The sequence below is a fragment of the Oryx dammah genome, unplaced genomic scaffold (genome assembly GCF_014754425.2).
Source record: "Oryx dammah isolate SB20612 unplaced genomic scaffold, SCBI_Odam_1.1 HiC_scaffold_1, whole genome shotgun sequence".
In the NCBI taxonomy this organism is placed as follows: domain Eukaryota; kingdom Metazoa; phylum Chordata; class Mammalia; order Artiodactyla; family Bovidae; genus Oryx; species Oryx dammah.
Window position 1 is genome coordinate 61925526 of NW_024070185.1, and position 17296 is coordinate 61942821.

At 43.7% G+C, this 17296-nt stretch overlaps 1 protein-coding gene across 3 annotated transcripts; it reads right to left on the bottom strand.

Moving 5' to 3' along the window:
* Positions 1–6324: 6324 nt before the first annotated feature.
* Positions 6325–17296, bottom strand: TRMO (tRNA methyltransferase O). Of its 3 annotated transcripts, none has more exons than XM_040238689.1 (5): positions 17142–17296; positions 14892–15066; positions 13897–14054; positions 10293–10934; positions 6325–7051 (listed from the first exon to the last, which is right to left on the bottom strand). In XM_040238689.1, exons 1-5 carry the CDS (start codon positions 17215–17217, stop codon positions 6792–6794), a joined length of 1311 nt encoding a protein of 436 aa, XP_040094623.1. In that variant the 5' UTR covers positions 17218–17296; the 3' UTR covers positions 6325–6791. The 3 variants fall into 3 exon arrangements, with proteins under 3 accessions (XP_040094623.1, XP_040094630.1, XP_040094641.1); XM_040238696.1 differs by having other exon boundaries at positions 16979–17165; XM_040238707.1 differs by lacking the exons at positions 13897–14054; positions 14892–15066 and having other exon boundaries at positions 17142–17263.

The window sequence follows — 17296 nt, forward strand, 5'->3', positions numbered from 1 at the left end:
TATGGTCTGCTGTGCCCTGTTTGAATACCAGTTAGGCTCCCAGCTTAGCACCCAGAAACAAAATCCACCCACAACGTTGCTAAGATACCAAATGAGTCAATATATTTTAAATGGCTTTGCAAACCATAACATCTACACCACTCTGAAGAATTACAACACTTCTTCAGTGTTTAGCACATGGGTAATTTTTTATAAAAAATAAAATTTGTTAACACTGAATTTAAAAGTTTTATATATCTTGAATTGCATGAAGAATTAGTGAAGAATCTGAATAGAATTCTCCAGTTATCTACAAGGTAGAAGAGGTAGGGAACTGTATTACATCCAATCCTACTGTTTTTTGTCAACATAATGTAAATATACGTGGGCCCAAACTTGATTGGTTTTTGTGGCATAAGTTCATAGGCCAAGCAGCCCCCTCCATTAGTAAAGAGAGAGTGTACCACTGAGTTTCTGTCTCTTCCCCCAACTCCTGTGGGCACTGAGAAAGGCTTCTCTTGTGCTTGTCACTTACATTCACATCAATTCAGTTCAGTTCAGTCGCTCAGTCGTGTCCGACTCTTTGCGACCCCATGAATTGCAGCACGCCAGGCCTCCCTGTCCATCACCAACTCCCGGAGTTCACTCAGACTCACGTCCATCAAGTCAGTGATGCCATCCAGCCATCTCATCCTCGGTCGTCCCCTTTTCCTCCTGCCCCCAATCCCTCCCAGCATCAGAGTCTTTTCCAATGAGTCAACTCTTCACATGAGGTGGCCAAAGTAATGGAGTTTCAGCTTTAGCATCATTCCTTCCAAAGAAATCCCAGGGCTGATCTCCTTCAGAATGGACTGGTTGGATCTCCTTGCAGTCCAAGGGACTCTCAAGAGTCTTCTCCAACACCACACTTCAAAAACAACAATTCTTCAGCGCTCAGTCTTCTTCATAGTCCTACTCTCACATCCATACATGACCACAGGAAAAACCATAGCCTTGACTAGACGGACCTTAGTCGGCAAAGTAATGTCTCTGCTTTTGAATATGCTATCTAGGTTGGTCATAACTTTTCTTCCAAGGAGTAAGTGTCTTTTAATTTCATGGCTGCAGTCACCATCTGCAGTGATTTTGGAGCCCCAAAAAATAAAGTCTGACACTGTTTCCCCATCTATTTCCCATGAAATGATGGGACCAGATGCCATGATCTTCGTTTTCTGAATGTTGAGCTTTAAGCCAACTTTTTCACTCTCCTCTTTCACTTTCATCAAGAGGCTTTTTAGTTCCTCTTCACTTTCTGCATATGCACTGACCTAAATCTTGAGTTCTCTGTGAGTTGCACTTCTGGTAACTCACAAAGGCAAGAGAAGGGGCAGACAGCAGAATAACAAGGATGCTGGAGAGTCGTTTGATAACTACCTAGATGAGGAACCTTATTTTTAACAATGGCCAAAAATCCTTATTGTATTTCATTGAGCTTTAATCCTTATGACTCACCTCTTTTCTGTCAGAGAGGTAGAACTTACCTTAATAACTGCACTTTATGATTACAATTCTACTTTCATACAAAAGAAGTGCAGACTACCCTGAAATACTTGGGCTGGCATTAGGAAGGAAGGCAGGAGAGAAAGGGTGCTGAGAAGGATCATGCGTGAGGAAGGGCCTGAGCTGGGGATGGTGTGCAGGCAGTGAAGGCAGCTCCTGGTACATGTACAATTTCAGGAGGGAGAGCCAGGTGGGCAGGTGGCATAAAGTCACCTGGGTCCTTCAGATGGGGGCAGTTTGTGACAGTTCCCTTAGCAAAACATCCTATAACTGGCTAAAAGAAGTCCTTTAAAAGAAAATTCTGTAATGACAATAATAATAAAATAAGGCCTTCCATACGTTGGACTTTAAGCACCCCTTGATTCTCCTGAGTCTGCTTATCCAGTCAGGTAAGCCAGAGCAGACTGTCAGAGAAAGTGTGTTGATGATGACAAGTGCAATTTAAAAATGACCTAAGTTGGACTTCCCTGGTGGTCCAGTGGTTGGGGAGTCCACCTGCCAATGCAGGGGACACAGGTTTGATTCCAGGTCTGGAAGGATCCCACATGCCTCAGAGCAACTGGACCCATGGGCCACAGCTACTGAGCCCTCGCACCCTAAACCCTGTGTTCCCCAACAAGAGAAGCCACTGCAATGAGAAGCCCTCATTGCAGAGTAGGACTCTCTGCTCCTAGAGAGAGGACTATTAGAGAGGAGTCCCTGTTCACCGCAACTAGAGGAAAGCCCACGCAAAGCAACAAAGCCCCAGCACAGCAAAAATAAATCAATCTGTGAGTCTGTTTCTTAAAAGATAAAATTAAAATGACCTAAGTTTACAGACCACAGAAGAGTTTAGAAAATACTTTCCCAAGCATTATCCTTGTAACAACAACTCCATAAGCTCAGGGAGGTGGAGATGGGCTCAGTGACTCGCCCAAGGTCACACAGGTAGCACAGGGCCGAGCAGAAAGCAGTGCGTGAACTTTCTGAGGCCAGTCACAGAGCTCCCCACATCTCCCACGCTGCGGAGGTGCCAGGCACATCTAGAGGGAATGGGCATTTCTGCCCTTATTCTCCTCCCTCTTCATTTAGTGGTTAGATTCCCATGAACATCACTCTAGGTGAAGCACGCTGTGCTTATGAAGCATCTGTGTGTGTTAGTTGCTCAGTCCTCTCCAACTCTTTGCGACCCCATGGACTGTAGCCTGTCAGGCTCTTCTCTCCATGGAATTCTCCAGGCAAGAATACTGGAGTAGGCTGCCATTTCCTTCTCCAATGAAGCATATGGAACCTCAAATAAAGCAGCAGGGTCAGCTGAGCATCTGCCCCTGCACAGGGGAAGGTGAGGGCCACGCTGGGAAGGGAGCCAACTCCAGGACCAAGTTGGATGACAGGGATGACATCCTCAGTGCTTGGCTGACCAGCTGTGTGAGCCTGAACACATCATTTAACCCCTGGTCAATGTAGGGAAAGCAAACAGCCCAGTGCCAAGGACCCACTAAAAGTGTAGTAACCAATACAGATTTCATTATAATGGCACCTTCATCCTTTGGGACCATATCATAAAAAGAAAACTATCAACAAGAGCTTGATAAACAAATGGCTCATCAGTTCAGTTCAGTTCAGTCACTCAGTCGTGTCTGACTCTTCGTGACCCCATGAATCGCAGCACCCCAGGCCTCCCTGTCCATCACCAACTCCCGGAGTTTACCCAAACTTATGTCCATTGAGTCGGTGATGCCATCCAGCCATCTCATCCTCTGTTGTCCCCTTCTCCTCCTGCCCCCAATCCCTCCCAGCATCAGGATCTTTTCTAATGAGTTAACTCTTCGCATGAGGTGGCCAAAGTAATGGAGTTTCAGCTTTAGCATCAGTCCTTCCAATGAACACCCAGGACTGATCTCCTTTAGGATGGACCAGTTGGATCTCCTTGCAGTCTAAGGGACTCTCAAGAGTCTTCTCCAACACCACACTTCAAAAGCATCAATTCTTCGGCACTCAGCTTTCTCCATGGTCCAACTCTCACATCCATATATGACCACTGGAAAAACCATAGCCTTGACTAGACAGACCTTGGTTGCAAAGTAATGTCTCTGCTTTTCAATATGCTATCTAGATTGGTCATAACTTTCCTTCCAAGGAGGAAGTGTCTTTTAATTTCATGGCTGCAGTCACCATCTGCAGTGATTTTGGAGCCCAAAAAAAACAAAGTCTGACACTGTTTCCAATGTTTCCCCACCTATTTACCATGAAGTGATGGGACCAGATGCCATGATCTTCGTTTTCTGCATGTTGAGCTTTAAGCCAACTTTTTCACTCTTCTCTCACTTTCATCAAGAGGCTTTTTAGTTCCTCTTCACTTTCTGCCATAAGGGTGGTGTCATCTGCATATCTGAGGTTACTGATATTTCTCCCGGCAATCTTGATTCCAGCTTGTGCTTCTTCCAGTCCAGCGTTTCTCATGGTGTACTCTGCATATAAGTTAAATAAGCAGGGTGACAATATACAGCCTTGACCTACTCCTTTTCCTATTTGGAACCAGTCTGTGGTTCCATGTCCAGTTCTAACTGTTGCTTCCTGACCTGCATACAGGTTTCAAGAGGCAGGTCAGGTATTCCCATCTCTTTCAGAATTTCCAGTTTATTGTGATCCACACAGTCAAAGGCTTATGGGTTTCGCTAATTCCATCCTCCACACACTGGAATAATCCATCTCACACCTTAAGCCAACTACAATTTTAAAATGTAATAAATGGCACTCATCCTTGTCCTCCCTATATATATGTGATTGACAAGTATCATCATTCCCTGTGCGAGTTACTGTTCTGAAGAGCTGGAGGAGATGGGGGGAAAGCCAAAATTACCTGAACAGCTTGAGCTCCTGGAGTTACTCTCCAAGCTAGTGAAAATTATCAGCTCTCAGGGCTCCCCCTACAGGCACCAGAAAGCCAAGGGTAACCTGGAAGGTGGATGTCATTTGTGTCCCTTTCTTTAGAAAAAGTTCCCGAGATGAAAAGGATTAGAAGGTTTACTTCCAATGACTTCTCTTGCTGAGGGATGGAAGTTCGTAACCTAGAGATATGAACTTCCTCACAACAGGACATTTTCTCGCCTAGAGACAAAAACTCACACAGGGGACTCAAGGATTGGGGGTAGGTAGAGGCTGCAGAACTTGTTATGTGAGAAACAGCTTAAAAAAAAAACACACGAAAGGGTGATCAGTCTCACCCTCTATGGCCCTGCCAGAGAGTGTAGTTATCAGAGAACAGATCTGATCTCATGTAAAGGAAGACCCGTTTAATAATGAGCTACACAGGGCAGGGGTGAAGGGTCGTCACTGAGGGGCTTACGCAGGGAGAAAAAGGCCAAACACTGGGAATACTGAAGAGACTGATGAGCTGGCAGAGAACTAAGCTGGATTATATTTAGGGTTTTAGTTCTGAAACCCTGAGAATGTATATTAAAACCACAAACAATGGAAGAGTCCTCTTGCTAGGAAGTTGACTGGTATGGTCCTCAGAGTTATTTTCTCCATATTAAATATCAACATTTTGTGTTTCAAGACCTGAAAGTGAAAGTGAAGTCACTTAGTTGTGTCCGACTCTTTGCGACCCCATGGACTGTAGCCTACCAGGCTCCTCCATCCCTGGGATTTTTCAGGCAAGAGTACTGGAGTGGGTTGCCATTTCCTTCTCCAGGGGATCTTCCCAACCCAGGGATTGAACCCAGGTCTCCCACATTGTAGGCAGATGCTTTTACCGTCTGAGCCACCAGGGAAGTCACTCAGTCTCAAAGTGATTTTAAGAGATAAGAATTCAAAATCAAAATAAAGGATGGATTGTTACCAATGTCAGTTTCCTAGTTTTAACATTATACCATAGTTATGTAAGATGTTACCATGAGAAGAAGCTAGGTGAAGGGGTAACGGGCCTCCAGCACTATTTTTGCAATTTCCTATGAATTTATAGGGCTTCCCCGGTGGCTCAGCGGTAAAGAATCCACCTGCAATACAGAAGATGAGGGTTTGATCCCTGGGTGGGGAAGATCCCCTGAAGGAAGGCATAGCAACCCACTCTAGTATTCTTGCCTGGAGAATTCCCATGGACAGAGGACCCTGGCGGGCTACAGTGCATCGGACACATTGAAGCGACTTAGCACACACGTGAACCTATAATTATCTTGAAATAAAAAGCTTTTACAAATCAAATTAATACTACTTCCCCACGAGGTTCTAGGTAACCTCAAAGACAACCCAGTTTGTTTCCGGAATGCACTGTCATGAGCCACAAACAACTCTGCAAGTATCTACAGGCAGCAGGGCTCCTTTCAAAACCATGATCAATCAGCTATTGAGATTCATGGTTATGATTAGGAAAGCCTGTGTCATGCTGACAGGTGTCTAATTTGGTTATGCTGATCATAAACCTTCAGCTATCTGGGATCACATCACTAAAATCACCTAGGGGCAATACGTTCTTCAAGCTGCTTCCCGTGTGGTGCTCACACAGGAATCGTGTACAGACTTAATTACTCTATTTATCTGACTGCAATACAACAATGTGGTTGTGTCTTCTTCCTCCACAACTATGACTGGCAACAAGCACTGCATTCAGTTTAATCTCATTCTACCACTGAAACCCCACTCATGGTAGTTCTCAGTGAATGGTCATAGAATAAATAAGAAATAAACCAGAAATTAAGTTATTTTTCTTGGACTTCTGAGAATGATTTTCTTTTCTGATACAAAGGCATCCAAAGAAATCCTAAAGTCACCATTTTGGAATCAGGATTAAATATATACACATACGTGAGTGTGGGGAGCAAAGTCTCTAAAGATCTTTCTAACAACTTTATTTTGATTTGTTAGTTTCTCAAGATATCATAACTCAGTTTGATTTAGAACAAAATAGAGAGATCGGGCTTTTTCAGACAAAAAAAAACCCAACATGAATGGTTGAACACATCCTCTAACTTCTGGCCCAGTTTTACCAAGTACCAAGGACAACTGACTTCTTTCAGAAAACCCTGACATAGCATCACCTTTGGATTCTTCAGTATTAACTGATCAAAAGCAATCATGATATGGTGCTTTCTCCAAATTCTATATCTCTTAGTTTATTAAAATACATGTTTTTCAAATAAATATTGTGAACAACCCAAATCCCCCAAATGTGAGAGATCACAAAGTGTCATGTTGCTTCCTTTTGCAAAGAAGGCACATCATTAGCTTGTACTGATAACCCAACAGCCACACCCAAGTCAATCAGGCTGTCTTACAGGCTCCATGGAGGATACTCACGACCCCAAAGACACTGGGGACTCTGCAGGCTTGCTCATCTGAACAGGCTCAGAAGCTGGCTTGATCCTTAGGACTTCTGCAAAACCATCACCAAACCAGCATGTGACATGTGCTGTGTCTACTGTAAAGTAAAAAAGACGATCTTGGCAGAGCTTCCGTCGATATACAGACCGAGGATCAGCTGACAGCACAGCCTCGATGGCATGCCTTGCTTCCTCCGCTGACTGAAAGTATTTAAATGAAGCCTGACCAACACCTGCAACAAGAAGAACACAGCTTGGGAATTCTCTGCCGGTCCAGTGGTGAGGACTCCACGCATTAACTGCCATGGGCCCAGGTTCAATTCCTGCTGGGGAAGTAAGATCCCACAAGGCACACAGCCCCCACCCCCACCCCAAAAAAGGACCCCATGACTTAATTATCAAAATCATGCAAGTCAAATTTCAGTACAGTGAGTTTCAATGTGGAGGCTGGTTGGAGCCTTGAATATCACTTGGAAATCTAATCATCATAAAGAATGTCACCTTCAAGTGGTACTGTCATTATATAATTAAAATTTATGCACATACAACCCAAATTCAAAATCTGCTGAGCAAAAAAAATCATGGTGATAATTTTCCTTAGTCTCCTAAACAGGACAGCTGAGCTTTCACTTTTGTGCACCCAAAATGTCACTTTCCTATGCTCAATGTAAGTCAGTCGCACAGTCCTATCCAACTCTTTGTGACCCCATGGACTGTAGCCTGCCCCGCTCCTCTGTCCATGAAATTCTCCAGGCAAGAATACTGGAGTGGGTTGCCATTTCCTTCTGCAGGCGATCTTCCCAACCCAGAGATCGAACCTGGGTCTCCTGCACTACAGACAGATTCTTTACCAACTGAGCCACTAGGGAAGCTCAATGTAGACTTGAACTCAATTCCTTGTCATTTTCCTCTCAGAATGGAGGCATGGTCACTGAAAGGTACAACAGTCCCAGCATTCTCAGGAGGCCACACATAGCCAGAGCACTGCCTAAGGGCAGGGGAGGGTGCCTCAGGCAGGGGAGGGTGTCACACACCCACAAGTAAAAGTAACAGCAGTTAGGGGTGTAGGAGAAATGGGAGAGCCTTGTGAGAACAGTGAAGCAGGCAGACTAAGTTCAGCACCATCACTGGGAAGAGGCTACCCCATTCCCCACGTCTGTATGTCAGTAAACATAGGAAGTAGAAAAATTTCCTATGTTTGTAACACTGTAGGTGTGTTATAATTTTTAAAAATACATTACATACAAAACTTAAATAAAAGATTAACTGTGACCTAATTTTTAATAGCTGCCACATAATATACATCCAAACGAAGACCAGGCTCTTCCAAGAAGGCAGGTGCTTTACAGAATGTTGTCCCTGTTCAAAATATCATCTGGAGTGGTAGTTGGTGGGTGGAAGTGCTGTCTTTATCCTTCTGAAAACAAATTCAGATTTTAGAAAACAGCCAAATATCACTCTGGACTATGTCCAATTAAAAAGTTGATAAGTAAAGTCATGAAATACAATCTCTGGTCAAAAACTGAGGACTAATTATGCAGTGCTAAGATTCCTCTCTTGTATGGTACATAAAATGATTCTAAGGCCACTCTAGAAAGAAGAGTTCCCAAAACACCACACTTCTCAGTAACTGTTTCCCGTAGAAGCTCCAGGTCTTCGCTTGGCTGTTCATTTGGCACAGGTGCCCTTCCCTCACTTCCCTACCTACTTATGTTTCCAAGCTCAGCCCAAATACTTACCCTTTCCTCCAAGAAGCCTTCTCAGATTTCCTCCCCGAGGAGATGGAAGCCTCCCCAGATTTTCTGCTCCCCACGTCAGAATACATTCTCCTTTCTGTTCCCACAGCACTCTATTCCAGCGCCAATCCCTCCTCTCCATTCCAACATCTTTTTATCCTTTCTACACTCTAAACTTTCTGAAGTCATTTCTTATTTCTGTCCTGGCTCAAAATTCTGCTGCTATAAATCAATCAGCCCCCATTTTATAGTTACAGTTCACTATTTCTCTTTTTAACCATTTTTTAAATCAGTAAGACATCATGTAGCCCCTCAATGAACTGTAGTTTGAAAAACACAAAACTTTCCAAAGCAGGAAGCATTTCATGATAACCACCAGACAAGGGGCAAATATATGGTACCTTTTAGGCAGCACTGCTTTGTTCTACCACAAAATCCTTTTTTTTTTTACTTTCCTTGGGAATTCCCTGGTGGTCTACTAGTTAGGACTCCGAGTTTTCACTGCTAAGGGTGTGGACTTAATCCTTGGTGAGGGAACTAAGACACTACAAGCCATGTCGGGTGTGACCCCTCCAAAAAAGAAACCCAAAACTGACTTCCTCTTCCCGTGAACTGTGCTGCTGTTTAGTCACTAAGTCATGTCCCACTCTTTGGCAACCCCGTGGACTGTGGCCAGCCAGGCTTCTCTGTCCAAGGGATTTCCCAGGCAAGAATACTGCAGTGGGTTGCTGCTTTCTTCTCAGGGATCTTCCTGACCCAGGCATTGAACAGGTGTTCCTGCATTACAGGTGGATTCTTTACCCATGAGCCATTAGGGAAGCCCCCCCACCATGAGCTAGATGCAGTGATTAAATAATGTTCATAAAACTTTTAAAAGAAAGAGATCAATTTAAAAATTAAATGTTCTGTTTAAACATAAAGCCTTAGGATAGAATGAGAAGTACAACCACCTAGTGGCAGGTAAAATCTGACATCTCCTTGGCAACAACTAACTGGCTACTTCTTACTAGAACCATTGAACCCACTTCTTAACGGCCCTTCCTTCATTCTGGACAGCTGCTTGGAATCTGCTTGTGGGCTTGAAAAACCAGATAACAATGTTTGTTAACATTACGTATTAAACAGGTGCCAAGTAAAAGACCTGTGGTGGCTCTTCTGCAGTGCTGGGACTTTACAGGGACAATCCCGGTGGTAAGACACTCTTTCCTTCTTACTACTGGGCTCTGTGCCAAAGGCTGAGCTATTGGCCACCTGACAGTAAAAATAAGATGAGACATTTCTCTACTCAGCGAGTGAAACAGATGAAAGAAAATCTACCTAAGTATAGAACAAGCACAACTTAGTGTCTGAATGCCATCTGAGAACTCCAAGAACTACTGCTACGAGTTGACAAGAGCCCCTATTCCTGGGCAGCAGCTGTCCTCAGTAAACATGTGACTGAGTGGCTGGGACTCTGTGCTGAACAGTTGCTGACTGAAAGCCATCAGATGATGACATTGTCCAAGTTTGATTTTATACTCCTACGTTTCTTTACAAGTCATAATGACCAATACTTTATATACCTGCCCTCAGAAATACCAATTTGGTCTATGGCCATACCACCCTGAACATGCCTAAGGTCATCTTGGAAGCTAAGCAGGGTCGGGCCTGGTTAGTATTTGGATGGGAGAAACGCCAAGTTCGCCAAATCTCCTAGCAAAGGCTCATCTGTTATTCACAAACAAGAAGTGGAAAGTACCTGGTTCACCTGAGCTGAGGTGCTCAAGGTCCATCTCTGCGTGAGGAGTAAACCGGACTTCCAGGTTGGCCACCGGGGCCTCTCTCACCCAGGCAGGGACCACGCTGCAGTGGGCTGCACCGGCCACCCTGGAAGGAGCCTTGGGGGACATCTCTGAGCCGTGTCCTTCTGGGACCACTGCTTCTTCCCCTCTCTTCAGCCTGCCATCTTCTTGCTCCTCTGAAGGGCTCTTCTCCTGGCTATGTGGGCCACTTTGCTCTTGTGCCACCCTGGGACCGGATTCTTCACCCAACTCTGCTGCTCTCTCCCTCGGCTCAGGGGAGCTTTGCTGGGTGTTTGCTGCATCATCAGACTCCGCGTTGTTTTCCCCTGAAGTTCTATGTTCAGGACATTTGGGTTTCTCCCTAGTGCAGTGGCAGGGCTCTGATTCCTTGTACCCTGAGAGCTGTTGCCAGTCACAGCTATCAGTCTTGCCTTCAGACTGGGACATGGCTTTCAGTTTATGTTGGTTATTCTGTAAGGTGAAGTCCCCTGAAGACTCAATCAAATTTTGCGGTGAGTCATAATCAGCTATGTAGGGCTTTATGTCTAGTACAGGTGTGCCATGAATCATGTCAATTCCAGAAAGGTAGACAGCTCCACCTGTAATATAAAAAACATCTTAGAGATATTAACAATGAAGAACAGTGTAAATGACTAGAGATTCAACACCATCTGCCTAAATTTCACCAGGCTTAGTCACAATTCCCTCACGCACCAGGCTCTCTTACACCTGGTGCCAAATACACACTTCTCTTTCTACCTAGAAACTGATTCTCTTTTTAACCTGTCAGACTGCTGCTTGCTCTTCAGGGCTCTCATGTAATACCTCCTTTACAGAGCCTTTCTGGCTCTTTCAGGCAAAAGTGTTCTTTCCTCTGGGTCCTGCAGAGGAACCTGTGCCCAGACTTCCCCTGGAGCCCTGTCATGTGGTCTGGCAATGGCCTGCTTAGAGTCTCTCCCCCTAGACAGTGAGTAGGCCTTTGAGCACTAGGTGGGGCCAGCTCACCTTTGCATCACTGGAGGTTTCTAACTTTGTTCCAAGTACATCAGAAAGATAGTTGCTCAGTCATATCCAACTCTTTGAGATCCCATGGACTGTAACCCACCAGGTTCCTCTGCCCATGGAATTTTCCAGGCAAGAATACTAGAGTGGGTTGCCATTTCCTTCTCCAGGGAATCTTCCTGATGCAGGGATTGAACCCAGGTCTCCCGCATTCCAGGCAGATACTTTACCGTTTGAGCTACCAGGGAAGCCCAGGTACCTCAGAGTCCTCAGTATTACCTCTGTGGGACTGACGATTGTTTCTACTGCGGCAAACAGCATCTAAGGTGGCCCTGTGACGCTCATCACCTAGTGGTGTATAATCCCCTCCTCTCGAGTATGATTTGATATCACTCCAGTGACTATGTTATCTAAGACTCCTGCATTTGCTGCAGATTCACTTGACTCTTCTTGTGGGCTTGATGAAGCAAGCAGCCACGCTGGGAAAGTCCATATAACAAGGCACTGTGGGTGGTCCTTAGGTGCTGTGGGCTGCCTCTAGGAGCTGGAGGCAGCCACCAGCCAAAAACCAGCGAGAGGTCAGGACCCTCAGGATCACAACTGTAAGGAAGTGAATTCTGCCTACGACCAGAGTGGGCTTGGAAGTGGATTCTTCCACAGTCAAACCTCCAGAAAAGAACTCATTCCACATGACACCTTCACTGAAACTTGGTGAGACTCTAAGCAAGGACCCAGCTAAGCTGTGTCCCAACTCCCTAACCCCTAGAAACATCATAATGTCTTAAACATGTAATAAATGTGTGCTGTTTAAACTGATAGGGTGTGGTAATTTGTTACACAGCAAGAGAAATATAATATTCCATCATATAATTAAGCAGAATATAAGTCACATTACCGAATACTAAGGGAAGGTCTCCTGCTGTCCCACTTACACTGCTATTGTCCAGTTAACAGACTGCTGCAGAGTCTACTAACTTGACCCCTGGAAAACTGGTCCAATGAGAATCAAAAAACCACATGTGATCACACTCGATCCTATCTTCATTTAAGAAAAACATGACTAACAAAGGACTCTGATTTCTAAAACATGCTTATTGTGAATGAACCTGGAACTTTGGAAAGAAGATTTTGGACTTTCTAAGTGATAGATTGTGCCTAATGATGTCTGCAAAAGACATGGGGGTACAAGTGAGAGTTCAAGGGATTTGAAGTCAGACAAACCCTTGTCTGGATGCCGTTGGGTAAATTATCAAACATCCAAGACCTCAGTGCCCTCATCCACAACAGTCAGACTGCTACTCTATCAAGTCCACGAGCCACTGTGAGATAACATACATGAACATGTTTTATAAACTGCAAAGCACTGCAAAAACACTGGTTATCCTTATAATGCTTACTTATAAGAGTGTCTATAGGGCTGCTGTGCTTGTCTTCACCTCTTTGATTTGATCTTCCCCATTAGAATGCTAAGCTCCTCTGGAGGGCAGGGATTTTTATCTAAATTTGTTTGCCACTATATCCCCAGCACCTAGAATAATGCTTGACACATATTCAGTGCTCAGAAAATACATGTGTGTTGCACAATCACAAAATGTTCCAGTACTATTACCCAAGTTGGTTAGCCATCACAAATTGAGAAAACTCAAGTTGGATTGGCTCTAGAATTTTTCTGGAAAACCTAACCAAGGCCCTGTTGAATATAAGCCAGCAAGGGAGTTCAAGCTCTCAGAAAGAACAAATGAAGTAATGGCTTGCATCTTTTTAGTCTGTAATGTACCCTTAGAGCCTTCGTAAGATCCTCAAAAAAATATCCCACAGTGACTCCTTCTCCTTTGGCCACTTTACAAACAAGCAAGCTGAAGCCTGGAATGTCCCCTGATTTCCCTATACCTGCCACTCCATCTTCTCCCTCTTTCACAAATGTGCTGATCAGGTTGGAGGGATTTGAGAACCAGCAGCTTTCAAAAATGAACAGCTCAGTAGCAACATTATACACAAGCATGCAGTTAAAACTAATCTAGTATTCCACACAGGTTCTCCCACAATCTGACAGATGTTCAGTCAATGCAGTCTTCATCCCAGCCCTCTGCCTCATGTCTCAGTGGGCAGCAGCACTGCAGCTAGGATGCTCGTTCATTCCTCGGGGCTACAAGGAAGAAATGACCGACCACCCTGTGTGCTGACCATACATGCAACCAGTTGCTGTGTGTTAAATTTTGAGCATGTCCAATTATTTTTAGATCATTTTGTATTTACAGAATTTCAAGTTAGAAAAAATTTGGTTGCTAATTTAATGATTGTGAAATCTTAAGAGTTATTTTGAAATAATAACTTCTGATAAGTGCAATGACATAAACTAACTCTGAGCATCCTATGAGAGCTTATTTCAAAGTGTTTCAATGCTCACATTCCTTTCATTATTTCATTCTCTTTAATATCTGGTGGGTCTCAGGGGCTAACACCATTTGTATTTCTGTGAATAACAGCCAGTGCTGAGTAGTATGTTGATTTTATAAGACTTCTTTTGGTTAAGGAAAAATAGGTAAAAGTAGAAATTACCTTCTACCCTTTCCAGTTTGGCCAGGGTCAGTCCTATTGCATTGGGACGATGTGGGCTCCTTGTAGAGAAAACGCCAGTCTTTGCACCATTCAGCCTAGGAGGCTGTACTTTTGCCTTACAGCTCAAATGACCATTTTTGTGAAAAACAAACAAAATCCTATTGAAAATAAACCAAATTACTGAGTAAGAAAAGAAGACAAAGAAATTAATCTATCATAATGATATGGAGGAAGAAAAAACTGTAATCCTCACAAACTAAAACAGAAAGAATGCCTTTAATGGTATTAAAATATGATCAGTGGGGGAAAAAATGTTGGGGTGAGGAAGAATGAACAGAGACAAAATTTAAGTGACAGCAAGTAACACTAGTATAACACAGGACTTAATATAGCTAACACTTTACTTAAAAGTATCAAGATTTCTAGGGTTTCTTTTGTCTTTTAGGAAGAGTAGACTTAATACTTCACAGGTATAGAGCAAAGTCCACAAACTTTTTCTTTAAAGGAGCAGCTGGAAAATATTTTAAGGTTTGCAGGTCAACCAGTCTCTGCTATAAAAATTCAACTCTGCTACTGTAGCACAAAAGCAGCCACAGCCAACACATAAATGAATGCTCGTGGCTGTGTTCCCATAAACTTACTTACAAAAACAGAAGATGAGATGGGTTTGCTCCATGGGCCATAGCTTGCTGACCCCTGGTCTAGAAGACAGAATAATGACCCATGGGCAGAACTGAGGTCTACAGATTTCAGCTCAACAGAAGTCATCCATCACAATTAGAACAATTGCAAATGGAGTGTGCCCCCTCAGTGGATCGCACACTTCCCTGAGGGTGTCCAAGTTATGCCAACATTCACATTCATGCCTATAGTCCAAGAATCCCAGGCAATAGATAAGGGTGGTCTGGATGGCAGTCTCCAAGGGTACTTCTAACTGGAGTACTCAGAGACAAGTTCTGGTCCAGAGTACCATTTCTAACTAAAAAACAACTTACCAAACATGAGAAAACTGTTCTAAGCCCATCAAGGAATGTTCAGGATTATTAAAGATGCTTTTTCTAATCCTCAAACAAGCCCGTGAATGGCTACAAATGGATGGCTGCCTTGGAGTACCATTCTTGGCTGAGAAACAGGATTCCAAGTAACCAATTGGCTCAGTTAAAAGATTCCCTACAGAAGAAAATTAGGTAAGAAATCATTAATCAAAAGGTCAAGGAGAATGAAATAATGCCATTTGCAGTAACACAGACAGACCAAGGGCTTCCCTGGTAGCTCAGCCGGTAAAGAATCCCCCTGCAATGCAGGAGACCCTGGTTTGATTCCTGGATTGGGAAGATTCTCTGGAGAAGGGATAGGCTACCCATTCCAGTATTCTTGGGCTTCCCTGGTGGCTCAGAAGGAAAAGAATCCACCTACAATGAGGGACATCTGGGTTCAAACCCTGGGTTGGGAAGATCCCCCAGAGGAGCCCATGGTAACCCACTCCAGCATTGGTGTCTGGAGAATCCCCATGGCCAGAGAGCCTGGCCAGCTACAGTCCATGGGGTGGCAAAGAGCTGGACATGACTGAGTGACTCAGCACAGCACAGCACAGCACAGATAGACCTAGAGATCATCATGCTAAGTAAACCAGACTTCATGCTAAGTGAGAAAGCCAAATACATGATATTGCTTATAGGTGGAATCTAAAAAAAAATGATAAAAACAAACTTATTTACAAAACAAATAGACTCACAGACACAGAAAACAAATTTACAGTTACCAAAAGGGGAAGAGGAGGATAAATTAGGAGTTTGGGCTTAACATATACACACTATTTTACATAAAACAGCCAAAAATGACCTACTGTACAGCCTGGAGAACTATACTGAATATCTTATAATAACCTATAATGGTTATTATAAAGAGAATGTATAAAAAGAATACACACATACATATAACTCAATCAGTTTGCTGTACACCTGAAACTAATACATTATATATCTACTATATTTCAATGAAAAAATTTAAAAATAAAATATAATATAAAAATTTTTTAAAGAGAAGTCACAATTTCCTACATAATAGTGTTAACACAATGTATTAAAACCCACCATGATTATTTTTCTTTTCCAAGCAGGCAAAAATAACAACAAAAAAAAGGTCAAGAAAAGATGTAGGAAGATGTGTTTTCTTTAACGCAATGACTTCATAGTTTTAAAATCTACCAGATGTTTCCTACATGCGTGTATGCTCAGTCGTGTCCAACTTTGTGATGCCCCAGACTATAGCTGTCCAACTTTGTGATGCCCCAGACTATAGTTGGCCAGGCTTCTCTGTCCGTGGAATTTTCCAGGCAAGAATACTGGAGTGGGTTGCCATTTCCTACTCCAGGGGATCTTCCTGACCCAGATTCCAATCTGCGCCTCCTGCCTTGGCAGGTGTATTCTTTACCACTGAGCCACCAGGGAAGCCTCTACCAGATGTTCAATTCAGTTCAGTCACTCAGTCATGTCCGACTCTTTGCAACGCCATGGACCACAGCACGCCAGATGTTATGCAACTATAAAACAAGATTCTTAAAACATTCATCAGTTCAGTTCAGTTCAGTCACTCAGTCGTGTCTGACATTCATAAGTACAAATAAATATCCTCATCATTACATATGCATTGTTATATCCTTTTAGATAATAAACTGGAAAGAACATGGGTGAAAGGAAAAATTCACGTTTAGAAGACTTACTATAATTCAAATTCTATGCTACCATAACTATGTATGTGACCTTGGTCAGGACTATGGAGTATTTCAAATAGAGAGAATAAGGTGCACAAAGTTAAATGACAAATTTTCTAGCATAAGAAGGGAACAAAACAGTTTGATTGGAGTGTGAAATACAAGGCAAAGAATAAAAGATAAGGACACGGGTTGCATATAAGACGCTTTTAATTGAAAACAACACAATACATGAAACGAACTAATTTTAAGCAATAAAGGGAGTGCATGGGGTCACGGTACACAGTAGTTCTTAGTGCACGTGGCTGTTCCGCCAAGACCTTGCCAACCTTAGCCACCAAAGAGCAGAGATGACATCATCCCGCTCACCTCAGACACATCACGTGGTCGCCTGAGCACATGATCCGTAACTTCGCAATAAATACGAAAAACGACCCTTGTCCATTAAGGTGTCGCAAGTCCCGTCCCCCCTCTGCAGTGAAAACGGTTCCCTGCTCCTGGCGCGCAGAACCGCCAGCCTCTTAGAAGTTACCTGTTTCCAGAGCCGGCTTCACACACCCGCACGGGGTCGCTGTGGCGCGAGGCCCGGACTCTTTCAAGTCGCGCATGGCTACGGGTCACACAGGATCCCACCCAACGCGTTCAAACCTTCCGCTTCCGGTTTCCCTACCTGGCGCCTGCGTAGTA